At 37.4% G+C, this 27,770-nt stretch overlaps 2 protein-coding genes across 2 annotated transcripts; one reads left to right on the forward strand and one right to left on the reverse strand.

The window, feature by feature from the left end:
* The first annotated feature begins 972 nt into the window (after positions 1 to 972).
* On the forward strand, positions 973 to 5,241 carry dpy30 (dpy-30 histone methyltransferase complex regulatory subunit). Its single transcript, XM_072657327.1, has 5 exons — positions 973 to 1,036; positions 2,821 to 2,861; positions 2,968 to 3,015; positions 3,105 to 3,256; positions 4,991 to 5,241. Exons 1-5 carry the CDS (start codon positions 1,027 to 1,029, stop codon positions 5,061 to 5,063), a joined length of 324 nt encoding a protein of 107 aa, XP_072513428.1. The 5' UTR covers positions 973 to 1,026; the 3' UTR covers positions 5,064 to 5,241.
* Positions 5,242 to 6,370: 1,129 nt separating this feature from the next.
* psen2 (presenilin 2) lies at positions 6,371 to 21,751 on the reverse strand. Its single transcript, XM_072657516.1, has 11 exons — positions 21,629 to 21,751; positions 19,282 to 19,444; positions 15,944 to 16,176; positions 15,716 to 15,857; positions 14,415 to 14,482; positions 13,735 to 13,955; positions 12,662 to 12,760; positions 11,889 to 11,957; positions 11,640 to 11,759; positions 11,299 to 11,414; positions 6,371 to 9,956 (listed from the first exon to the last, which is right to left on the reverse strand). The coding sequence occupies exons 2-11, from the start codon at positions 19,408 to 19,410 to the stop codon at positions 9,801 to 9,803; spliced, it is 1,353 nt and encodes a 450-aa protein (XP_072513617.1). The 5' UTR covers positions 19,411 to 19,444; positions 21,629 to 21,751; the 3' UTR covers positions 6,371 to 9,800.
* Between the last annotated feature and the right edge of the window lie 6,019 nt (positions 21,752 to 27,770).

Here is a 27,770-nt window from a genome sequence, read left to right on the forward strand (position 1 = left end):
CTACTGGTTGTCTTTATAATTAAGTTAATTATTATTATTATTATTAATAATATATTCGCATATATTTTAGTGTATTTATAATAAATTCATCATATTTATAATTAAACAAATATTATTTCCGGATTGTGCCCAAATTTGACGTCTACTCAATGGCCTGTGCTCACTAACGCTTTTAGATAATTAAAGGTTGTCTTTATAATTAAGTTAATTATTATTAGAGTATTATTATATGTATATATGGCAATAATAATGTATTCGTATATATTTTAGTGTATTTATAATAAATTAATCATATTTATAATTAAAAAAATATTATTTCCGGATTGTGCCCAAATCTGACGTCTACTCAATGGACTGTGCTCACTAACGCTTTTAGATAATTAAAAAGTAAATTTTTATTTATATTATTGTTATCATTTTAGTATACGTTTATGTAATATTTCAAATTCTATTTATATAAAAAAAATCATAATCTTTTCATAATCACCATCATGAAGAGAATAATGGATTAGCAGTGGAGCTGGTTATATATATATATATATATATATATATATATATATATATATATATATATATATATATATATATATATATATTTATTTATTTATTTTAATTATTATTAATATTTTTTTTTTTTTTTAAGGATACAGATACTTTGACATCGATGCCCAGCAATGATCGCCTTATGAATGCTAATAAGACATTATGTCAGTACTGTGCAATAAAAAAAATACTAATAATAGATAATTTGGAGGAAAGAAGTATTATATTATGCATAATAATACAAACTGGTAAGTGATAAATGTTTTTTTAACTGATTACAAATAAACAAATTAGTTTACATTTGCTATTTTAACTACCTTGCAAAAATAAACAACGTATATGTGATTAATTTTTACATAAAAAAAACCTGTTTAACACGGTACGTTAAAAAATGTCAAACTACGCAAACTACGCCAACTACGCCAATTCTCGTCCACGTTCTGCGGCTGCGTAGGAGCGACTGCGTAGAAACCAACAACAAACATGGCGGACGGTGAGCGCTTTCTCTCCTCTTTGTGGTTTATTTATTCAACCAGATGCGCGTCCTCCTTCCTTTGGTGGGGCTTCAGTCAGATGTGTGATCTTTGAAGACGCCTAAACTGCTGCTAGACCGGACTGCAGTGTTAGTTATGGGTTTAAAAATCACCAGAGGGTTTAGCTAGCTAGCGATGCCGGGGAGCTTCGTGTTTAGCCGCTAAGCTAATGCAGCTAGTGCTAGCGGTAGCTAGTAGCTCTGTGAATCCCGCCACTGAGCGACAGCTGCTGAACCCAGGCAGCACATCCCACCTGTTTCGAGTTCAGTCTGTGGCTTTAATGCTGTGTTTCCCCGCATCCAGGCCTGCAATCCTCCTGCCCGTGACTTGGCTAGCTAGCTACCCCGTTAGTGGGTGATCAGCTCCTGATGGAGAGGATCAGGTGGAGCAGGTAGATGTGAAGCTCTACCCAGTCCAGCTGAACTGCAGGACTAAAGGGGGGGGAAGCCCGGGTCTAAAGCAGGTTATTAGATGATCAGTCTGTAATCTAGTAAAAGCCAGGACCTGAAGTCTGTACAGGGCCCATGTCCGGCCCATGTCCGGCCCATGTCCTGCCCATGTCCTCGCCTTTTCCTTGAGGCTCATTCATTAGGAGCCACTAAAGGATCATGGTAGAAATATAATATTTAGAGAGACAATATTTTCCATCAATTTAATCAATTGGACCCTCAGTTGGACCCTCATGGATCCTTCAGTTAAATTGAGTAAACAATATCTGGAACTGGGGGATGTGATGTTTTCTCAATGTACTATTTATTTATTTATTTATTTATTAGTAAATAGATTTGGGCAATATGACTATTTTATCATGTATCGTGATAAATGTTGTTATTGTGGGACACAATATGCTTTTATGAGTAACATGAATAACATTCATTCATTCATTCATTCATTACATGATGAACCATTACGATAAATATTGTGTATCGTAAAAATAATATTAATAGTAATTCTTTAAATATCTTGATATAAACATTTTCCATATTGCCCAGCTCTGCTGGTAAGCACTTTTTAGATTGATGCATTTTAATTATTAATGTGGTTAATTTATTTATATAGAGTATTATTTTGTCTGGTATGTCTTTGTAAATTGATGCATTAAATATCTTTAGATAGATGAATCCCCTCTTAACTCTCAGTGGAAGACTTTTATGCGCTTTTGAGATTGATGTATGTAAACGACGTCGGCTCCGATTGGCTGCCCTGCATCTGTATTTTATACAAAAAAGCAGTGAAAGCAAGCTAAACTGGCTGTAGGCTGAACTGAATATAAAGGCACAGTAACATACAGCTCAGTTTCCATAGATGCAGCCGGAGGAAGTAAATTGTAAAAATTCAACTCTTGACTCTTGTATGAAAATGTATTTCAAACTCTTTTTATGTTAAAATAAAAATTATATTTTTTTAATTTAATGCTGTGTTTCCCTGCATCTTATTAAATTATATTAAAATTTCCATTATATGAGCCCTTAAAGGAGCGAGGGTGTCTAGTTTTATACTGTAACTCACACTCTCTTCCTAGACTAAGGTCTTTAACAAGGACATGCTTTCTTTCTTAAGTAATTGGAGCCCTTTAGAGCCCAGAGGCCCTTTAAAAGGATCAGAAACTGCAAAGAATCAAACCTGCATCCGTACACCCTTATTAATAAGCACCAACAGGACCATAGAATTCTGCCCCCTTAACTCATCGAAGTTCTTTGTGTGTGTGTGTGTGTGTGTGTGTGTGTGTGTGTGTGTGTTTCAGATCACACAGATGCAGACCAGAGCATGGAAGGACACACTCCTGTGAGTTACCTGATGTTGGTGCTACAGGCTAAACCAGTCAAAGCAATCTGTGTTATTGCACTAGTGTGTGTTACTGGTGTGACGCTGTGTTTTGCTCCATTCCTAGGTTGCAGAAAACCCCCATGCCGAATATGGCCTCACAGAAAACATCCAGGTACTGGATATTCTCAAACAGTTGTGACCTAGAGTTGTGCGAAAGGTTTGGCAAAACTCCAACAAATGTCATGTTGATGCTGTCTGCAGAGAATAGTGGAGAGTGAGAAGACCAACGCCGACAAATCCACCAAACAGAAAGTGGATCTACAGACCCTACAGACTCTCCCCACGCGAGCGTATTTGGATCAGACGGTGGTGCCGATTCTCCTGCAGGGACTGTCCGTGCTGGCCAAGGAGCGGTAGGTTCCATCGCACCAGCGTGGCTCCGAGAGATGAGCGTAGATCATGTTCAGTCCCTGTACCATAAACCATGACTTTCAGCATAAGGGAATTAGATCATATTACAAACACATGGTCTTAAGGAGAGCTGGGCGATATGGTAAAAATATTATATCACAATATTTAATGGCATCCGATCCACAGCAACTTAGCAACAAGGTTACTCAAAGGTAGGCCAGCGTAGTGTTAGGAGTCTTACTCAAGGACTCTTATTGGTGTAGCGCAGCATAGTCACCCAGACCGGGAATTGAACCCCAGTCTCCCACATGGTGTAATAGCTCACTGGCAGGTAGTGGTGTTACCTATTGCGCAATACCTACCACACTGTGTATAATGATGGCAAAACTTATAAAGCTGCCCTTTAGAGGAATCCCAATAAAACAGAGGTCACTAATAGGTGGGCTGCGGTCCAGGTCAGGACCCAGATGCTGTTCTGTCCAGATGTGGACCTGTAACTAATAAACTATTGAGAGCTATTTACTTGCGATGGAGTGTTTGGTTTAGCAGGTTTAGCAGCCCAGGAAGCTCACAGACCAATCACACACATTGTAAATATCACACAAATGGAGCCTCTCAGCCAATCAGATCTGTGCATTATGATGAGCGCTGGGATTCGAGTGAGAGAGCATGTCCAGAGAAGGAGAAAAGTAGAGCAAAAACGGAGCTTTTAATCAAGACTGGACTCGTACATGTTTACTCTTCCCACCGGCAGCTCTGTAATTAACCATTATGCCTCACGTTTATTAATACGGTTATTAAAAGCAGTGATGTCAAGCAGGACTACGAGACGAGTTATTAAGCTCGTTATTTTAAGATGCACATTTTTTCAATTGCATTTTTTTTTTTACTTGAAATGAGAAAAGAGCAGTTATCTAGAGTATGTATTATTCATAAATCGCTCAGTTCGGAGTGAAAATTGACAATAAAAAATTACAATAAATAAATATTGTTGAAATATACTGTAATTGTAATTGTGCTTGTAATTTGATTTGATGTTTAGTTGTTGATACAGAAGTTGTTTAGTTGTTGATACAGAAAACATCGCCATTGGCTTGCTCACGGGGGTCTTTGATCCTTCATGTTATTTCTTCTTTCTTCTCTGTCTCTGTCCTTTATTAAGTACTAATTATGTAAAGCTGCTTTGTGACGACAACAGTTGTAAAAAGCTATACAAATAAATCTGACTTGACTTGACTAATATAATGTTGAGATATGGCTTGAGGGCCTGATTCAATTTAATTTAAATATCTGAAGAGCCACTTTTGATTTCCTTAAAAAAAATCCCTTAATGTGCAAAAGTGAAGATTTACTGCATGAATGAGGAAATACGTTTTTGTATTTTTTAATAAACAGTGCATTGTGGCCATGAGAAAACAATAATGGAATTGGCATAAATACACTGCAGTTAAACATCGTCTGCTTTAATCGCCCAAAAATTGCTGCGTTTTAGGAATACAGCAAAAGAAATGAATACAATCATAAACTTAGAACTTTAAAAAAATAGCTGAAAATGAATGTCCAGTGTTTCTCTTAGCTCTGTGATTGTTTACGCTATTCTGTTCACCCAAAGCTGCCTCTCTTGGATTGTAGTTCAGAAAGTGAAGCTATTCCACTTTAAGCACTTTTTGTTATTGAATCTTGTCACTGAATCTTGTGCTCATCCTGTTCTTTCTGTGCTCTTTTTGTTCCTACAGGCCTCCAAATCCGATTGAGTTTTTAGCAACGTTCCTCTTGAAGAACAAGTCGCAGTTCGAGGATCGGAATTAAAACGAAGAATAGCAGAGCTGCCCTCCCCCTCCCCTATGGCAGCGCAGGAGCATTTGTTTGAGGAGAAAATGAATGGTGTCACACATGTTTATCTGTTTGCGATGTGGTAGTATTTTTTTGTTTTAGGTTTAGTTTTTTTTTTTTTTTTTTTAAACACAAATAAAAAAATTTCAACAGAGCAGAGTTTTGCATTCTTGTTATATACACACGCACCTTTAAAAAACATATAAATATACTCAGCAGTGTACTATAAATACACTGCTGTAAATAAAGCATCCCCCTCATGGAAAGCTGTACACATGCATTTCTGGGCAAGCTGAGAAAGCTGCAGAAGCGGCCGATGTAAAAACGGGCGCCATAAATTACGTAAATGCGTTGATTTGCATACAGCGCGTCAACGTGTTGCAAGGATGGCTGTGTCCCAAATAGCACACTACCACACTTAATAGTGGTAAAATAGTGCATCATCATTAGAAGTGTGTACATTCATTTAATTTACAAAGTATAGAAGTGTGTGGTTTGGGACGCAGGCCAGGATTTCCTCTCCCACAGGCAAGTATTTTGGACAGAGACCGAGTTTTCTGTGTAAAGACTCTGGACATTGAATCATCTTAGCTACACGTTACCCGAGCGTTGAAAATTCAATGTTTATAATCATTTAAAGTTTTAATTCTGGTATTTGAGTAAAAATACTGATGCTTCATTTCATGTAAAGGGTGCTATGACATAGAACAGAGGTTACCTGCGAACACTGAGGTGTTTTTTCGTTGCAGAAAAACACCCTGAAGTGCATAATGTGTTTTTAAGAAAAGGCATGATAAGAAAATATTGAAATATAAAAAGAAATGTAAAATTGGTTATGATATTAAATTATTTTACTCAAGCAATCACACATTAAAATGATATATATAGAATAAGTGATAAATACATTATTCATTCAATTAATCGACTAATAATAGATGAATCAATTAGAATGTATGTATGTAAATAAAAATAAGCATTAGATACTAACCCGGTCATTTACCCCTGAAGCTAAAGAAGCATGTGGACTGAGGCGGTAGAGTAATACTGGAGTAATTCTGGAGAGAGGTCCGGGCTATAGATAACAGGGTTGTGGGGTTGAGACCCAGGCTCAGCAAACTGCAACCGGTGTTCCCTTGGGCAAGGCCCTTCACCCTCTCTGCTTCCCAGGCCCCACAGGGACGGTTGTCTGGTCACAGCTCCAGTTCCGGCCCGGAGTGGGAACAACAGAGGCGCCGTTCTCCCTGTTCCAGTCAGCTGTGAAATTAAACGGGGGGTCGGACGGGTTCTCTTTTCAGTTGTATGGTTTATTGTCCAATTTACTGAATTTACACTTTCATGTCTTACATAACAGTAAAGTTATACATGACAAAAACAACCGGTGAGGGATACTCACATTATATGTGAACATACAAAATCAAGTCAAATTGTACACCATAATTTATAAAATATATATATTTCCTCTTCAGTAAAAAGATCACATACTGCTCACATATGCAAAAACTCCTCCGGCCAACAGCAGACCCGTTTAAGACGCTCCCACCTGCTTTTTTTATTTCCAGAGGTCTTCTTCACTATCAGAAAGGGAAATCTCTAATTGCTTCATATAGAATGGCCTAATTGGTTGAACTTAATGAATGAATTCAAATAAAAGTACTGATTTAATTAAAAGATTATAAAGCTGAAATCAGGAGCTTCGCTATTAATCAAATTGTCATGCATAAAAAAAAATCATTATGTATAATTGCTAAAACACAACGTTGTAAAAAGGTTAATGGAGCACCATTGACAAGAACCCGGGCCTTCTGATATCAACGACACGAAAGCGATCATCCTACACTGTGAAATAAAGGTGCTACCGGTGGTTCTTTGAGTGATGCCATGAAACAGAGGTCACTAACAGGAAGTCATGGTCCAGACACAGATGCTACTTCAGAGCCTTAAAAGGTTCTTCACTCTTCACATCTCAATTCCAAACATGGTTCTTCTATCTGTGGCATCCCTCAGAGAACCATCTGAGGCACCTTCATGTTTAGGAGTGTAGAATAAAACAATCCTGGCAGAGCAACACCACAGGTTCCCAATCCATCCAATCTGATTGGACATGTGGTGCTGATTAAGGTTTAGCTAGTTCTATTAAGTTCTAATGCTTTGGGCGCTCGTTTCTTTACAATAACAACAACAAAAAAAGGCGACAAAGATCTCAAACAAAGAATATCTGGAGAAATCCAGGCCACACCTGAAAAACAAATGAAGGGCCATGAAAATGAAGTGCCACAAAAGGCAATCAAGGTGATCCTCAACCTGGAATATCAGCAAATGGACCAACGCCTGAGAACGCTGACCTGGGATCAGCTCCGGATTTTCATATTCAACGGTTCTTGCTCGCTCTGCCCACAAATGCGTTCCACAGTCTCCGCAATAAAGCTCCTTCAAATGATTCTCTGAGCGATGCCATAGAGGAACCACAAAGTTCTTTATGGAAAAGCACCAAAAGTGGTTCTTGTATGGCATCAAAGAACCATTCAAAGCAGCTTTGTTTGTATGAGGGTAGCCATAGCAACTGTCGCCATGTTGGTCAGACTTGGTAGAGAACGTTACTGATGACCTCTACATTCACAACAACACTACTATTCTGTGCATACTGTATTAGTGAATGGTGGTGTACTAGTTTGAGCATTTCACAGTATTTGAATACTGTCCTCTGGGATGAAGCCCATAGGGTTTCCAAACAAAGGTGGTCCTTTTTAAAACATTAAAAACACTATTTTTTTCATCATTAATCAGAATTTTGAGAAAGTTTATTATTTAGTAGTTCAAAATATATCCACTAGATAGATGCTGTATTAATAGCGAATACAAGTGAAAGCGCAAATGAACTGAAATCAGCCACGAGTGTCTTAAAACTGTTCTAACTGATGCTTATATTCTGCACAGATCAGCTAACATTTAGTTTTCTTTCACTAAATTGTATTTTTTTATAATATTTTATGTATAATTTTGTTTATATTTGTTTTCTAGCATTTGCTGCCTTTATAAATGGAGCTGCTAGCAATTTAATTTGGCTTTTTTGTTTTGTTTTACCACATTAATTAAAAAATAAATTGAAAAATATACAATTTTAATATCTAAAATAAGGGATTACATAAATATTCACCCCCCCTTTAAAAGTGACTGACCCAGTTCAACAGAGGTCCAGGCAACGGATGCTATTACTCTCGCAATTAGTGAAATTGAGATCACCCTGCGATTTCGTTATCGACTTCAAATCGGCATCAAAATAAATAAAGTGACCTAAATAAAGGAATTGTTCATTTAGGGTGTTAATAGTGTTCGTTTAGACCCACATGTGCAGTTCTGGTACAATAACGTTGGGTTAATGCACTATGCTAATAGTGCTAATATTAGCATGATAATCAACCTGTGATGTGCTACAGTTTCCCATTGGGCTAAACTGGAGTTATGCTAACACTCTGTAAAGCTTGTCCAACCTAGCAACAGTTGCTATGAAAAAATATGTAAACATTTGTGGACAGTTCAAAATGTCGTAAATAGGATAATGACACCAAAAACCCTCGCCCTAGCTCAGCACATTTATTGTAAGACACCCGATGCATATGGATCATTCCGAAGCCGTACGGTCATATGCAAAAGTTTGGACACCCCTGTTCAGATGGCACTGTGTCTTGGTTGTCTAAGTGTAAACACATGAACCAAGCTTTTACAGTAAACAAACAAATATAGCAATATTTATAACCGTTAATTTCATATTGGGAAAGAAAGAAGGCATTAAAATGTACCATAACATACACTATCTGGACAAAAGTATTGGGACACCTCGTTCGTTATTGTTTCTTCAGAAATCAAGGGTTTTACACACACCAAAAAAGTGAATCCTGCTTTTGTTGGAGTAGCTGTCTCTACTGTCTAGTGTTGTCCAGAGTTTGGAGCACTGCTGTTAAGATTTGATTGCATTCAGCAACAAAAGTGTTAATGATCCCCAACTCAAGTATCCCAAGAGCAGAACCTTTCCACTGCTCCACAGCTCCATGCTGGAGGGTCTTATACCCCTCTAGCCTAAGGCATTAGGAAGCATGGTGCCAATAGGTTGATGTTTATCTGCTCCAGAGTGTCCTATTCTATTGGCGATATTTCTTCACAGGAACCAGACAAGCTGCGTGTGTGTAAAGTAGCTCATTAGCATTCATTCATTAGAGGGGGTGTCCACAAACATTTAGCGTAGTTTCACATGTGAAATGGTCAATAACCACATGTGAAGAGGTGCAGAAGTGTGTTTCTGTAGAGGGTCTTTATTTATTTATTACAAAAGAAAATCAAAAAAATCAACAAGACAATGTCATTTGACCAGAGGTGCCCAAACTTTTGCACAAGGTTGTAGTATATTAAGCTCCCTTTCCAAACCGTCCACCACAGATATTGCTTTTCCTTCATATCTGACCGGCAATACAAGGCTGACTGGCTTTTTTGACCAGTGTGGCCATCACCAGCTACCTTATGCAGGTGCATCCTCCCCGAGTCTGTTCTTAAACACCCAATCTTCTCAGATAAGACCGAGGCCAGCTCAGATACGAGGATTAAATAAACACAACTTCGAAATGATTCTCACTGAAATATAATACACCAAGCTCACTGGTGTGCGGCTATGGCTTCCAGACGGGCCGTACAACCCTCCAGGACACCAGTCCGGAGCCTCTGTCAGATATAGTACTGATGAGCTGCCAGGTTATCCATGAACGGGCGCACCAGGTTGTCCGTGGAGAAGTAGAAGACCAGTCCGAATGTGATGGAGATGGGCAGTGCGGGCAAGGCCTTTTTAAAGATGGCCAGCAACAGCAGTGTGAGGCAGAGTCCCTGCGGGCAACAACAGACAACACAAGCAGATGTTAGCAGGTATTAGTGCAGCTGTTTGAATCAACCGGAGGGAATAAATGCTAACATGGCAGCGATGAATGAAACCGGGAGGACGCAGTCCCCCTTTAGTGCAGGAGATGAGGCTGGTATCGAGGGCCAGGTGTTTGTTGGCAACATCAATCATACGGTGTCAGAAGGCACTCCAGGAAGCTCAACTGTAACATGAGCAGAGGGACTCCTATTGCTTTCAAACGTGCCAAACCAGAAGAACAAGGAGAACATACTAGAACAAAGAGAACTGAGGAGGATGTTCTAACTGTTACATTCTAATATGTACGGTTATACTGTAAAACAGCGTGGACGCTCTGGACCAGTGTGACTGAAGAAGGACATTCTAGAACACCGAGAACATTCATGAACAGCATGAATGAGGGAAGCCAAGCTAGAACCCTGCAAACAAGGGGAGGATCTTCTAGACCAGTGCAACTAAGTGTACATGTTCTAGGACAGTGAGAACATTCTAGATCAGTGTGAATGAAAGAGAACATTCTAGAACAGTGTGAAGATTCTAGATCAGTGTGAATGAGGGAGAACATCCTAGAACAGTGTGAACGAAGGACATTCTAGAACAGTGTGAAGAATCTAGATCAGTGTGAACGAAGGACATTCTAGAACAGTGTGAAGAATCTAGATCAGTGTGAACGAAGGACATTCTAGAACAGTGTGAAGAATCCAGATCAGTGTGAACGAAGGACATTCTAGAACAGTGTGAAGAATCCAGATCAGTGTGAACGAAGGACATTCTAGAACAGTGTGAAGAATCTAGATCAGTGTGAACGAAGGACATTCTAAAACAGTGTGAAGATTCTAGATCAGTGTGAACGAAGGACATTCTAGAACAGTGTGAAGATTCTAGATCAGTGTGAACGAAGGACATTCTAGAACAGTGTGAAGAATCTAGATCAGTGTGAACGAAGGACATTCTAGAACAGTGTGAAGAATCTAGATCAGTGTGAACGAAGGACATTCTAGAACAGTGTGAAGAATCTAGATCAGTGTGAACGAAGGACATTCTAGAACAGTGTGAAGAATCCAGATCAGTGTGAACGAAGGACATTCTAGAACAGTGTGAAGAATCCAGATCAGTGTGAACGAAGGACATTCTAGAACAGTGTGAAGAATCTAGATCAGTGTGAATGAAGGACATTCTAGAACAGTGTGAAGAATCTAGATCAGTGTGAATGAAGGACATTCTAGAACTGATTCTCTTCAGTGTGTGGATGAGACCTCTCACACTGATCTGGCACATCAGCCCAAACCTGAGGGTTATGAGAGCACTCACAATGAGGATGGCTACGAAGCAGGCCAGCGTTGTGTTCCAGTCTCCTCCAGTGGCCGCGGCCTTCCCCACCAGGACACTGTAGAAGATGAAGTCTCCCAGACCCAGCTTCACTCCCCCTACAGGGACAGCAGCATTTAGACACGGTCACTGAGTGACTAACACTTCCCATTTCACACGAGAACACAGGTCATATAGTAAGACACATTCAAAAATGTCTGTTTATGAATCACATTAATAATTTTAGTATTTATATAAATAAATAAATACAAAATTCCAAACTGCTCATAAAATCAACTGGTCAGAGTTAGGCTGCAGAGTTTGTTGCCCCTGAAACCACTTACTGTCTTCCTCCAGTTCTTCTTCTGCTGAGTAACTTCTGTTCTGCCCACGGTGTGTCTGTCTTTCAGGCTCCGCCTCTTCCCTTTCCAGAGCTACGCCTTCAACATGACGCACTTCCTCATCTGAGGCCAAAGAAAATAACATCCATGATTAAATACCTAACCGAGCTAAAGGGTCTTAAAATGTTCCTGTTAGATCATCCTAACTGGAGCTTCTATCAGAATATCAGTACCACAGCATGACACACTGACCTGTGCTTCGGTCAACTGCCTCAGTGCCTGGAGATGGATTAGCCATCCCTACCATCCAGATCATAGTAGCTGAAAGAGAGAGAGAGAGAGAGAGAGAGAGAGAGAGAGAGGTGAAGGATGGCCAACAACAATGTCATTATACTCCAGCCCGGCCTCAAAGAATGGGCTGCCTCCCAGAGCACAGCTGCATATTCAAAAATGGTCCAAGGCACGGCCTCAGTCCAGAGCACTACCTCAAAAATGGTCCAAGGCACAGTCTTAGTCCAGGGCACAGAATCAAAAATGGGCCCCAGTCCAGGGCACAGAATCAAAAATGTGCCCCAATCCAGAGCACAGCCTCAGAAATGGGCCCCAGTCCAGGGCACAGAATCAAAAATGGGCCCCAGTCCAGGGCACAGAATCAAAAATGGGCCCCAGTCCAGGGCACAGAATCAAAAATGGGCCTCAGTCCAGGGCACAGAATCAAAAATGGGCCTCAGTCCAGGGCACAGAATCAAAAATGGGCCTCAGTCCAGGGCACAGAATCAAAAATGGGCCTCAGTCCAGGGCACGGCCTCAGGCCCAGGGCACGGCCTCAGGCCCAGGGCACGGCCTCAGGCCCAGGTATTCAAAAATTCCAAAGAGCCGCTTCATTCCAGAACAGCTGCTTAGTGCAAATCGATACAGTCTTGCGAAACATAACATTGCAATACTTTTATACATATCGATTTTTTTTTACACCTCTAGTACGGACAGCTACTCGAAAAAGTTACATGCGTGTACATGTGACTCACAGGAGTAGATGAGTGCAGGGAAGATGGGCTCGTTCCTCTCCTGCGCCGTTTCCACCAGCATCCTCAGAGGACCCTTCGGGCACAGGACGGCTATCAGGTCTGCAAGGGGGTTAAAGAGACAGCAGGCGAATGTTAACAGAACCGTTTCCATCAGGAGTTGTCCTGGAAAATGGGAGGTCAAATGCAGAACCCACTTTCTGGATGAAGATTCACCCAGTAAACATGAGCAACTGAGGATCATTTTCCATTAAGACGATGTTGCATGACATTTAACATGCACTTCCTCAACAGGATGTGATAAATATGTGACTACCACAGCCCTACTTAATGAGAAACAAGTGCACAAGCTGAAAAGAGGAAGCAGCAGCAAAAACTATAAACTGGCTGGTATGGGAATGAGGAGCACATTTTCCAGTTTAAACCATAACAGAGTTCAGAACAGAAGCACAAAAGACTCTAGAAATCTAGAAATTCTTTCATACACTAAATGGACAAAAGTATTGGGACACCTGCTCAATCACTGTTTCCTCTAAAAATTAAGAGCATAAAAAAGCTGATCCTGCTCTTGTTGGAGTAACTGTCTCTACTGTCCAGGGAAGAAGCCTTTCTACTAGATTTTGGAGGAGCACTGCAGTGAGGATTTGATTGCACACAGCGACAAGGATTTTTTGAAAGACCCCCACCCCACCATCATCATCTTCAACTCCCCAATTCATCCCAAAAGCACTGGATGGAGCACCATCCATCCATCATTCCAGAGAACACAGTCAGCTCCACAGCTCAATGCTGGTGGGCTTAATACCCCTCTAGCCCACGCCTGGCATTAGGCAGCAGCATGGTGCCAACACGTTCATGGTTATCTGCTCTATCTGAGTCCTATTCTATTGGGACTACAGGGACTAGACAAGCTGTGTATGTGTATTTGCACATCTGTGTCAGCAATGGGAGCAACTTAAAGTAGCTGAATGCCTTCATTAGAAGGGGTGTCCACAAACATTTGGACATACAGTTTATCCCCTCTATTTCTTCATCAGTTACAGACACCAAGACTGGCGTGTTTGCTCCAGACCCACCGTAGACAGAGATGGCTCCCAGGATGACCCAGGCTGACCACTCGGGCAGGTATTTGATGAAGACGAGGGCCATCAGAGCGCTGATGACGATGAGGTATGCCTGCTGCAGCTGTAACGGACCCTTCCAGTGGATACAGACCATTCCCACTGCACCAAAATTCCAGATAATCATCGCCACTGTCGGGTAATCCATCGCCACGTTGTAGGTCTTAAACACCTCCCTGAGGAGAGACGGTTAAGAGACATATATTCTAACATATGAAAGACCTCTGAAGCCATGCTGTCATTCTGTAGTCATTCTCAAATGGCCAAAAAAGGATAAAATATATATTTAATGGCATAACCAAATATAATGTTCTTAAAGCTTCATGAATCCCTCAGAATTTAGATTTTGAGGCTTTCAGGCTTCCCCAGAAACCCCTAAAATATCAGCATCTGTGTGATCTCAGAAGGGCCCTCGCTGTTATGTGTCAGGAACTGTGAGAAACGTTCTACATCAAAGCCGGCACTGCATCCTCTTTTTGGTTCCTATGAAACCCTAATCTGATACGCCGACGCTTCCTGATGTCCTACAACCACAGGCCAGCATGTAACTGCACGCTGCAGAGGTAATGGATACGCCCTGCTGTATTAGCACTCTTCATTTCTGTACAAAGCCCACAGAGAAGGGTGTGACTTACCCCAGATACATGTAACTGAACCAGAAGAGCAGCATCAGAGAGGACAGGATCAGCCAGCCGTGGATAAACTGCAAACACAACCAACAGAAACGTCTGATCTGGCCTTTGAAAAGGTTCGGACCTCTAATCCCCCAAACACCGAATGATGTCTGAGTTTGAGTCAAATTACATGACATTACAGAAGACCTGCTGCTCTGAACTACTCCAGCCCATGTTAGCCAGATGTTGACAACTCTACCTGATGTTAGCCAGATGTTGACAACTCTACCTGATGTTAGTCAGATGTTGACAACTCTACCTGATGTTCGCTAGATGTTAAGCACTTCAGCTGATGTTGGCTAGATGTTGACAACTCCACCTAATGTTAACCAGATGTTGACAACTCCACCTAATGTTAACCAGATGTTGACAACTCCACCTAATGTTAACCAGATGTTGACAACTCCACCTAATGTTAGCTAGATGTTGACAACTCCACCTATTGTTAGCCAGATGTTGACAACTCCACCTAATGTTAGTCAGATGTGAAGCACTCCATGTGATGTTAGCTAGATGTTGACTATGCTACCTGATGTTAGCTAGATGTTAAGCACTTCAGCTGATGTTGGCTAGATGTTGACAACTCCACCTAATGTTAGCAAGATGTTGACTACTCTACCTGATGTCAGCCAGATGTTGACAACTCCAGTTAATATTAGCTAGACATTAAGCACTCCAGCTGAAGTTAGCTACACGCTAGGCACTCCAGCTGAAGTTAGCTAGAGGTTAAACACTCCAGCTAAAGTTAGCTAGACGTTCAGCACCTCCAGCTGTTGTTAGCTAGACATTCAGCACTCCAGACATTAAGCTAGACGTTCAGCACTCCAGCTGACGTTAGCTAGATGTTCAGCACTCCAGCTGACGTTAGCTAGTATTCAGCACTCCAGCTGACGTTAGCTAGACGTTCAGCACCTCCAGCTGTTGTTAGCTAGACATTCAGCACTCCAGACATTAAGCTAGACGTTCAGCACTCCAGACATTAAGCTAGACGTTCAGCACTCCAGCTGACGTTAGCTAGACGTTCAGCACTCCAGCTGACGTTAGCTAGACGTTCAGCACTCCAGCTGGCGTTAGCTAGACGTTCAGCACTCCAGCTGGCGTTAGCTAGACGTTCAGCACTCCAGCTGGCGTTAGCTAGACGTTCAGCACTCCAGCTGGCGTTAGCTAGACGTTCAGCACTCCAGCTGGCGTTAAGCACTCCAGCTAAAGTTAGCTAGACGTTAAGCACTCCAGCAGAATTCAAAAATGAAATAGATGTTTACCTTATAGCAGCGATACTTGTACAGCACCACCAAAAATATGGTCATGACCACGATCACGCTGATCATGATGATGGTGTTGAGTACAGAGTTCAACAACCTCTGGCCCACAGAGTTAGTGTCCTCCGTGAAGGGAGTGTAGATCCTGTTTATTAAAAAAACAGATCATGGTGTACAGCTTATTTTAAAAGCTTTAATAAAAACATAATTTGGAGGTGTAGTTGAACTTACAGCTGTTGGCCGTTTTTCTCGGTGTAGAAGCTGACAGACTTGATGGTTGCCACAACGACCACCATACAGAGCGTGACGGGTATGAAGAGCATGATGACATGTTTGGCGCCATACTTCAGGGTCAGCTCCTCTTCCTCGCCATCCGGGACGGGGCCTGGGTCTCGCTCTGTTGTCGCGGCGACACCCTCATGAGAAGCATGCGCAGCCTCCGAGTCGGAGTTAGCAGGCCGACGCTGAGAAGACGACAACGAAGATGAGGACAACATGCACAGACATACTGAAGCAAATCACTTGTGTAGGCGGCATTATTAATATACACAGAAGTATTATTAGTAGTATTAGCAGTATTATTAACAGTGGTAGTAGCAACAGTATCATTAGTGGTAGCAGAAGGTAGCATTAGTAGTAGCAACAGTAGTATTACTATAGCTGTAGAAGTAGTAGAATTATACATTGTGTGCCCAAATGTTTGTGGACACCCCTTCTAATGAATGCATTCGGCTACCACTTTAAGTTGCACCCACTGCTGACAAAGATGTGCAAATGCACACACAGTTTGTCTAGTCCCTGAAGTACTGAAGTACTGGCAATAGAATAGGACTCTCTGGAGCAGATACACGTGAACCAATTATCAACCTAGAGGGGTTTTAAGCCCCCCAGCATTGAGTTCTTGTCAAAATCCTCACAGCTAAGCTCTGGACAGTAGAGACAGTTACAGACATTTTTTGAATAAGAAGAAACAATGAATGAGCAGGCGTCCCAATACTTTTGTCCACATAGTGTACTTTAGGTGCATGGTGTTCACCCCTTTCTATTCCTCAGTCTGAAAGCCAGTTCATATGACCACAATCACAAGGGCAAACAGGGCTGATTCGAGATCAGCAGCCTGAAGAGCTTAACGCCTGTGGAGCAGACTGCAGCTTTCAAGGACAAACTGCTCCCCTCTACATCCACTTATCAGGCCACCAGCCTTCTGATAGGACAGCAGTGGTCTCTGGAAACTGCGTCGCTACAGTGTACAGTTCCTGTCGCACAGAGAAACCGCACAACGTTGCCAAGACACACACCACAAGGACAAAAGTTTTGAGACACCTGCTTACTTACTGTGTCTTATGAATTCAAGCCTATTAAAAAGAGCTGACCCGGCTTCTGCTGGAGTAACTGTCTTCCACTGTCCAGGGAAGAGGGCTTTCTGCTAGATTTTGGAGCACTGAAGCACTGCTGTGAGGATTTGATTGCATTCAGCAAAAGGAGCATTAGTGACATCAGGATGTTGGATGATGATCACCACCCTGCCTCATCATCCCCAAACCCCCAACTCATCCCTTCCAAAAGTATTGAAAGGATGGAGCTCCACCATCCATCATCGGATGCTTCCACTCCTCAATGCTGGGGGGCTTTATACCCCTCTTGCCCACACCTGGCATTAGGCAGCATGGTGCCAGTAGGTTCATGTTTATCTGCTCCAGTGTGTCCTATTGTATTGACAGTACTTATCTTCAGGCAGCTGAATGCATTGACTAGAAAGGGTGTCCACAAACATTTGGCATATACATGACAGAATCTTCATCAGTATCTTCAAAACTTCCTAGCTTTCAATGGAAGTCGATGTAAAAATACTTTTTTTCCAGGTCATTTTGGAGCATTTCTATTGGTCCATTCATCAGGAACAGAGACTGTATTCATTATAATGCAGCATTTTCATGAAATTCCTCTTCGACCGCAACCCAAACCTCTTAGCCAGCAGGCTTTCAGAGAAACAGCTCTCAGCTACACCCTCCCACAATTTTCTCACGCTCAGTCTTTTCCATAAATATGTCCAGGGTGCATTAAAATGCCATCTTCTTGCATCATGTGAGCAGCTGTTTGTGTGGTGTGATCTCTAGAGAGTGCTGTAACTGTGGTGATTAGCAGCAAATAGTTAAACAAACATATGTCTGTTACATCTGTCTGTTTTCATAAAACATCTAAAAACATACGATCGCTTGTATCTCCAACTCAGCAGCTTTATAGGACAAGAAAACCTTCTTAACTTTCAATGGAAGTCGATTGGGGATGCACCGATCCGGCTATTTCAGTTCCGATACAATACCGATACATACATTTTGCATATCGGTCGATACCCGATACAGATCCGATACCATTGTTGAATTAATCCGTAATCAATCCTATTTTTTATTTTTAGCGTAAACAGTAATTCAGAACAAAATCTAGCAGCTGAACCTGAGAATAAATAAGTAACTTGGTCAAATATACAAGCAGTAATTAAAAACTGCAAACATGTAAACATTTAGAGCAGTCTCGCACCAACCAGCATAATTACTCGATACCCGATCCAGCTAATTATGTTAATATCAGGACTGATATCCGATCCCAATATCAGATCGGTTCATCTCTAAAGTCTATGTAAAAATTAAGGAATGTCCGATACTGATCTGATCTTTGTGTTTGTATAAATAATATAATAATTCCCACAGTTCAGATCAGACAAGCTGCTGATTAATGGGTTCAGTAAAATCTCTTTATTTTCAGTATCAGTTTCTATAATCAGACTTTCTGGACTGATTGATTTAGATTTAGTCCAGACTTTTCTTAAAATGACTGTTTTATTGTGTTTAATATCTTATAATCCAGCCTGATCTCCTCCCTGACCAATCAGCTCTCAGCTTCTTTACAACACTGCAGTCTGATCACTTCCTGTGTGTGTGTGTGTGTGTGTGTGTAGTGGTACACACTCTGGACTGGTATCTGTGGTTGTTGGTCTACTGGTGTGTAATGACTGGTTTATAGTGGCTGAATGTGCTGTGTGTGTGATTGGAGTTTCTATAGCATGTATATGTGTGTGTTAGGATTAGCGTTAACCTCCACTCAGGTCTGAATGGGCTGGTTTCAGTGCTGGTTTATAAACAAAGAAGGGCGAGCGAGCGGTTCTCCCGGTTCTCCCGCTGGTAAAGCAGAGCGTTTCAGTGAGAGTTTTATAAAGGGTCAGATATTATGGTCTGTTTTCAGGTTCCACTGTAAAATAGCTCCACACTGCAGAACCTCAACTCCTTTATTTACCTTCTGAGAACGTCCGCACTGCTGAAGCCGGCTGAGAATAACGTCCTTGAGGACACCGGCTGAACAAACAGCCGGTGTGAAAACATAGTGAAAACATAAACCTTGGAGCATTTCTATTGGTCCTATCTATATGGCGGAATGACGAACAGGACACCCTACAGCCTTGTGGTCCTCGTGGGCATGCGCACATTAGGACTACAGGTGTGTTCAAGTTGGGGCTGGGCTGAAGTCGCGGAGCCCGAGATCAGTCAACTGACCCATGTTCACCTCTCACTCACCCGTTTTGGCTCGGTCGTGCCGTGCTGTGTGTCATTTTGCCTTGTGTACGAGGGCAGGGACGGACTCTCAGACTGCACCAGCGCCGTCCTCTCGTTACAAGCGTCTTCTTCGCTGTCCGAGGTGTTCATGAATGGAGCGGGGTGAAGGGCTGATCACACACAGCTGAGAGAGAGAGAGAGAGAGAGAGAGAGAGAGAGTGTGTGTTGGTTAGGTTGGTGGTTGGTGTAGCGCAACAGATAAAACCACTAGCTGCCAGTGAGCTATTACACCATGTAGGAGACCAGGGTTCGATTCCTGGGTGACTAAGCTGCGCTACACCAATAACAGTCCCTGGGCCAGACTCCTAACACTACATTGGCCCTCCTCTGTAATTCCAGTCACCTTGTAAGTCGCTCTGGATAAGAGCGTCAGCTAAATGCCGTAAATGTAAAAGTAAATGTAATAGTAGTAGTAGTAGAGGCAGTCACAGCAGTAGTAGTAGTAGTAGTAGTAACTGTAGCAGTATTGTACTTATACTATTAATTAATATTAACAGTAGTAGCAGTCACAGCAGTAATAGCAACAGTAGCAAAAAGAGCAGTAATATTAGTAGTATTGCTATTAATAGTATTATTAGTAATAATAGTAGTATCAGACACAGCAGTAGCATAGGTAGTAGTAGCAGTTATAGAAGCAGTCAGCAGTAGTATTAGTCCAAGTACTAAAAGTACCATTGTAGCATCAGTAGCAGTATTATTAGTAGTATTAATAGCAGATATTAGCAGTATTATTAGCAGTATTAGTAGTAGTATTAATAGCAGCATTAGTAGCAGCAGTAACAGTAGTATTAGTAGTTTTAATACTTGTATTAATAGCAGCAGTAACAGTATTATTAGTAGTATTAATAGTATTAATAGCAGTATTATTAGTAGTATTAATAGCAGTATTAGCAGTATTATTAGTAGTATTAATAGCAGTATTATTAGCAGCAGTAGCAGTCTTAGTAGTAGTATTAATAGTATTAATAGCAGTATTATTAGTAGTATTAATAGCAGTATTAGCAGTATTATTAGTAGTATTAATAGCAGTATTATTAGCAGCAGTAGCAGTCTTAGTAGTAGTATTAATAGCAGCAGTAGCAATATTATTAGCAGTATTATTAGTAGTATTAATAGCAGTATTAGTAGTATTAATAGTAGTATTGTTAGTAGTATTAATTGCAGCAGTATTATTAGTAGCATTGTTAGTAGTATTATTAGTAGTATTAATAGCAGCAGCACTATTAGTAGTATTGTTAGTAGTATTATTAGTAGTATTAATAGCAGATATTAGCAGTATTATTAGTAGTATTAATAGCAGATATTAGCAGTATTATTAGTAGTATTAATAGCAGATATTAGCAGTATTATTAGTAGTATTAATAGCAGCAGCACTATTAGTAGTATTATTAGTAGTATTAATAGCAGCATTAGTAGCAGCAGTATTGTTAGTAGTATTATTAGTAGTATTGTTAGTAGTATTAATAGCAGCAGAACTATTAGTAGTATTATTAGTATTATTATTAGTAGTATTGTTAGTACTATTGCTAGTAGTATTGCTAGTAGTATTGTTAGTAGTATTAATAGCAGCAGAACTATTAGTAGTATTATTAGTAGTATTGCTAGTAGTATTGCTAGTAGTATTGTTAGTAGTATTAATAGCAGCAGAACTATTAGTAGTATTATTAGTAGTATTGTTAGTAGTATTGCTAGTAGTATTGTTAGTAGTATTATTAGTAGTATTAATAGCAGCAGAACTATTAGTAGTATTATTAGTAGTATTATTAGTAGCTGATCAGTGGCTGTATCTGTATTGATCCAGAGCTGATATCTCCAGAGGGTTCTTGCTTTGGTCAAAGCTGTGCTCCTACAGGATCCATTAACAGAAGGCTGAGCAGGTTCTGGGTGGCTCGGACAGGCATTAGGCTGCTTTCAGCTACAGAGCGAACATCGGCCGCCAGACAGGACCTGAATCATGAAGCAGCTACATTTTGGGCTGAGAAGAAGCTTAGATAAACGAGCTTCATCACCAAACTACCACTTACTGCTGTAACACCTCAGACCCAATCATTCAAACGACTGGAAACCTTCAGTACAAACACAAACCCGCTGTGAACATCGCTTAAAGCCGTAGCCCTCATCTTTAAACCCTCAAACCCAGACAGCATGCTCTCTCTCCACCTCCACCTCCACCTCCACCCCCAGAGCTCCTACCACTAACCCCCTCCTCTGTGGCCCGAACACACACAGCGCAAACCAGCGAGAAACACCAGCGAGAAACACCAGCGAGAAACACCAGCCAAACACTTTCAGAAGTCTGAAGATTTACATTCAGTCGGAGAAGATGAGGCGGTCTGCTCTCTCTCTCTCTCTCTCTCTCTTTTCCTCGGTGTCTCTCGGTGTCTCTCTCTCACCGCTTCAGCCGACTCTCACCACAACACCAGAACAGGAAAAGACGCCGGTCAGCTGATCTGTGGCGCTGTGAGTCACCTGACCAGCTTGTTGTCGTTTGGGAAACACAGCCACTGTACTTTCTTAATATTTTACACCATTTGTACTTTACTGAAATTTAATAATCGCAGAGAGATATTTGAGATATTTAATATTTAGTATATTTACATCCGGATATTTAATATATATTTACATCCGGATATTTAATATATTTACATCTGGGTATTTAATATATTTCTGAATATTTAGTATATTTACTTCTGGGTATTTAATATATTTCTGAATATTTAGTATATTTACTTCTGGGTATTTAATATATTTCTGGGTATTTAATATATTTCTGGATATTTAGTATATTTACTTCTGGGTATTTAATATATTTCTGAATATTTAGTATATTTACTTCTGGGTATTTAATATATTTCTGAATATTTAGTATATTTACTTCTGGGTATTTAATATATTTCTGGGTATTTAATATATTTCTGGATATTTAGTATATTTACATCTGGGTATTTAATATATTTCTGAATATTTAGTATATTTACTTCTGGGTATTTAATATATTTCTGGGTATTTAATATATTTCTGGATATTTAGTATATTTACTTCTGGGTATTTAATATATTTCTGAATATTTAGTATATTTACTTCTGGATATTTAATATATTTCTGGGTATTTAATATATTTCTGGATATTTAGTATATTTACTTCTGGGTATTTAGTATATTTACTTCTGGGTATTTAATATATTTCTGGATATTTAGTATATTTACTTCTGGATGTTTAGTATATTTACTTCTGGGTATTTAATATATTTCTGGATATTTAGTATATTTACATCTGGGTATTTAATATATTTCTGAATATTTAGTATATTTACTTCTGGGTATTTAATATATTTCTGGGTATTTAATATATTTCTGGATATTTAGTATATTTACTTCTGGGTATTTAATATATTTCTGAATATTTAGTATATTTACTTCTGGGTATTTAATATATTTCTGGGTATTTAATATATTTCTGGATATTTAGTATATTTACTTCTGGGTATTTAGTATATTTACTTCTGGGTATTTAATATATTTCTGGATATTTAGTATATTTACTTCTGGATGTTTAGTATATTTACTTCTGGGTATTTAATATATTTCTGAATATTTAGTATATTTACATCTGGGTATTTAATATATTTCTGAATATTTAGTATATTTACTTCTGGGTATTTAATATATTTCTGGATATTTAGTATATTTACTTCTGGGTATTTAATATATTTCTGAATATTTAGTATATTTACTTCTGGGTATTTAATATATTTCTGGGTATTTAATATATTTCTGGATATTTAGTATATTTACTTCTGGGTATTTAGTATATTTACTTCTGGGTATTTAATATATTTCTGGATATTTAGTATATTTACTTCTGGATGTTTAGTATATTTACTTCTGGGTATTTAATATATTTCTGGATATTTAGTATATTTACTTCTGGATGTTTAGTATATTTACTTCTGGGTATTTAATATATTTCTGAATATTTAGTATATTTACATCTGGGTATTTAATATATTTCTGAATATTTAGTATATTTACTTCTGGGTATTTAATATATTTCTGAATATTTAGTATATTTACTTCTGGGTATTTAATATATTTCTGGGTATTTAATATATTTCTGGATATTTAGTATATTTACTTCTGGGTATTTAGTATATTTCTGGATATTTAGTATATTTACTTCTGGGTATTTAATATATTTCTGGATATTTAGTATATTTACATCTGGGTATTTAATATATTTCTGAATATTTAGTATATTTACATCTGGGTATTTAATATATTTCTAGATATTTAATATATTTCTGGATATTTAATATATTTCTGGATATTTAGTATATTTACTTCTGGATGTTTAGTATATTTACTTCTGGGTATTTAATATATTTCTGGGTATTTAATATATTTCTGGATATTTAGTATATTTACTTCTGGGTATTTAGTATATTTCTGGATATTTAGTATATTTACTTCTGGATATTTAGTATATTTACTTCTGGGTATTTAATATATTTCTGAATATTTAGTATATTTACATCTGGGTATTTAATATATTTCTGGGTATTTAATATATTTACTTCTGGATGTTTAGTATATTTACTTCTGGGTATTTAATCTATTTCTGAATATTTAGTATATTTACATCTGGGTATTTAATATATTTCTGGGTATTTAATATATTTACTTCTGGATGTTTAGTATATTTACTTCTGGGTATTTAATCTATTTCTGGATATTTAGTATATTTACATCTGGGTATTTAATAGATTTCTGGGTATTTAGTATATTTCCTTCTGGATGTTTAGTATATTTACTTCTGGGTATTTAATATATTTCTGAATATTTAGTATATTTACATCTGGGTATTTAATATATTTCTGGGTATTTAGTATATTTACTTCTGGATGTTTAGTATATTTACTTCTGGGTATTTAATCTATTTCTGGATGTTTAGTATATTTACTTCTGGGTATTTAATATATTTCTGGATATTTAGTATATTTACATCTGGGTATTTAATATATTTCTGGGTATTTAGTATATTTCCTTCTGGATGTTTAGTATATTTACTTCTGGGTATTTAATATATTTCTGGATATTTAGTATATTTACTTCTGGATGTTTAGTATATTTACTTCTGGGTATTTAATATATTTCTGGATATTTAGTATATTTACTTCTGGGTATTTAATATATTTCTGGGTATTTAATATATTTCTGGGTATTTAGTATATTTACTTCTGGGTATTTAGTATATTTCTGGATATTTAGTATATTTACTTCTGGGTATTTAATATATTTCTGGGTATTTAGTATATTTACTTCTGGGTATTTAGTATATTTACTTCTGGGTATTTAGTATATATACTTCTGGGTATTTAATATATATTTACTTCTGGGTATTTAGTATATTTACTTCTGAACATTTAGTATATTTACTTCTGGGTATTTTGTATGGTTATGTCTGGATATTTAGTATATTTCTGGATATTTAATATATTTACTTCTGGACATTTAGTATATTTACTTCTGGGTATTTAGTATATTTACTTCTGGACATTTAGTATATTTACTTTTGGGTATTTAGTGTATTTACTTCTGAATATTTAGTATATTTCTGGATATTTAGTATGTTTACATCTGGGTATTTAATATATTTCTGTGTATTTAGTACATTTCCTTCTGGATGTTTAGTATATTTACTTCTGGGTATTTAATATATTTCTGAATATTTAGTATATTTACATCTGGGTATTTAATATATTTCTGGGTATTTAGTATATTTACTTCTGGATGTTTAGTATATTTACTTCTGGGTATTTAATCTATTTCTGGATGTTTAGTATATTTACTTCTGGGTATTTAATATATTTCTGAATATTTAGTATATTTACATCTGGGTATTTAATATATTTCTAGGTATTTAGTATATTTACTTCTGGGTATTTAATATATTTACTTCTGGGTATTTAATATATTTCTGGATATTTAGTATATTTACTTCTGGGTATTTAATATATTTACTTCTGGGTATTTAATATATTTCTGGATATTTAGTATATTTACATCTGGGTATTTAATATATTTCTGGGTATTTAGTATATTTCCTTCTGGATGTTTAGTATATTTACTTCTGGGTATTTAATATATTTCTGGATATTTAGTATATTTACTTCTGGATGTTTAGTATATTTACTTCTGGGTATTTAGTATATTTACTTCTGGGTATTTAGTATATATACTTCTGGGTATTTAATATATATTTACTTCTGGGTATTTAGTATATTTACTTCTGAACATTTAGTATATTTACTTCTGGGTATTTTGTATGGTTATGTCTGGATATTTAGTATATTTCTGGATATTTAATATATTTACTTCTGGACATTTAGTATATTTACTTCTGGGTATTTAGTATATTTACTTCTGGACATTTAGTATATTTACTTTTGGGTATTTAGTATATATACTTCTGGGTATTTAATATATATTTACTTCTGGGTATTTAGTATATTTACTTCTGAACATTTAGTATATTTACTTCTGGGTATTTTGTATGGTTATGTCTGGATATTTAGTATATTTCTGGATATTTAATATATTTACTTCTGGACATTTAGTATATTTACTTCTGGGTATTTAGTATATTTACTTCTGGACATTTAGTATATTTACTTTTGGGTATTTAGTGTATTTACTTCTGAATATTTAGTATATTTCTGGATATTTAGTATATTTACATCTGGGTATTTAATATATTTCTGGGTATTTAGTATATTTCCTTCTGGATGTTTAGTATATTTACTTCTGGGTATTTAATATATTTCTGAATATTTAGTATATTTACATCTGGGTATTTAATATATTTCTGGGTATTTAGTATATTTACTTCTGGATGTTTAGTATATTTACTTCTGGGTATTTAATCTATTTCTGGATGTTTAGTATATTTACTTCTGGGTATTTAATATATTTCTGAATATTTAGTATATTTACATCTGGGTATTTAATATATTTCTAGGTATTTAGTATATTTACTTCTGGGTATTTAATATATTTACTTCTGGGTATTTAATATATTTCTGGATATTTAGTATATTTACTTCTGGGTATTTAATATATTTACTTCTGGGTATTTAATATATTTCTGGATATTTAGTATATTTACATCTGGGTATTTAATATATTTCTGGGTATTTAGTATATTTCCTTCTGGATGTTTAGTATATTTACTTCTGGGTATTTAATATATTTCTGGATATTTAGTATATTTACTTCTGGATGTTTAGTATATTTACTTCTGGGTATTTAATATATTTCTGGATATTTAGTATATTTACTTCTGGGTATTTAATATATTTCTGGGTATTTAATATATTTCTGGTTATTTAGTATATTTACTTCTGGGTATTTAGTATATTTCTGGATATTTAGTATATTTACTTCTGGGTATTTAATATATTTCTGGGTATTTAGTATATTTACTTCTGGGTATTTAGTATATTTACTTCTGGGTATTTAGTATATATACTTCTGGGTATTTAATATATATTTACTTCTGGGTATTTAGTATATTTACTTCTGAACATTTAGTATATTTACTTCTGGGTATTTTGTATGGTTATGTCTGGATATTTAGTATATTTCTGGATATTTAATATATTTACTTCTGGACATTTAGTATATTTACTTCTGGGTATTTAGTATATTTACTTCTGGACATTTAGTATATTTACTTTTGGGTATTTAGTGTATTTACTTCTGAATATTTAGTATATTTCTGGATATTTAATATATTTATTTCTGGATATTTAGTATATTTATTGCTGGATATGTAGTATATTTCTGGATATTTTGTATAGTTGCTTCTGGATATTTAGTATATTTCTGGATATTTAATTTATTAATTTCTGGATATTTAATTTGTTTATTTCTGAATATTTAATATATTTACATCTGGATATTTAGTATATTTCTGTACATTTAATATATTTACATCTCGATGTTTAGTATATTTAGTGATATCTAGTATATTTCTGTATATTTAGTATATTTATGTCTGTATATTACTGAATATTATTTTCTCCCTCCTCTCTCGCAGTCTTCTCCCTAATCCCCTTAAGCTGAAGGCCTGGTCCGTACTAGCAAACACTCAATAAATGTATCCTATAGCATCTCTCAAATGTGCTCAATTCAATCTGTAATTCTAACTAAACACAGCTGAACTCTGCAGAGTATTGACCCAAATGACCTGCAGTTACCTGTAAATGCCCCTAGATGTCATTTTAACACAGACCTAATGCCTGTCGGACCTGACAATGACTTCCATCTGGCCAGAATCCAGAGTTCAATGTCAACATCTTAAAGATTTACCCAACAAATGCATTCTTGAGATTGAAATTTAATTTAGCTGTGAATTATTCCGTCTGTCTTTCTGTCCACAGTCCAGGGGG

This window comes from Salminus brasiliensis, chromosome 15 (assembly GCF_030463535.1).
Source record: "Salminus brasiliensis chromosome 15, fSalBra1.hap2, whole genome shotgun sequence".
In the NCBI taxonomy this organism is placed as follows: domain Eukaryota; kingdom Metazoa; phylum Chordata; class Actinopteri; order Characiformes; family Bryconidae; genus Salminus; species Salminus brasiliensis.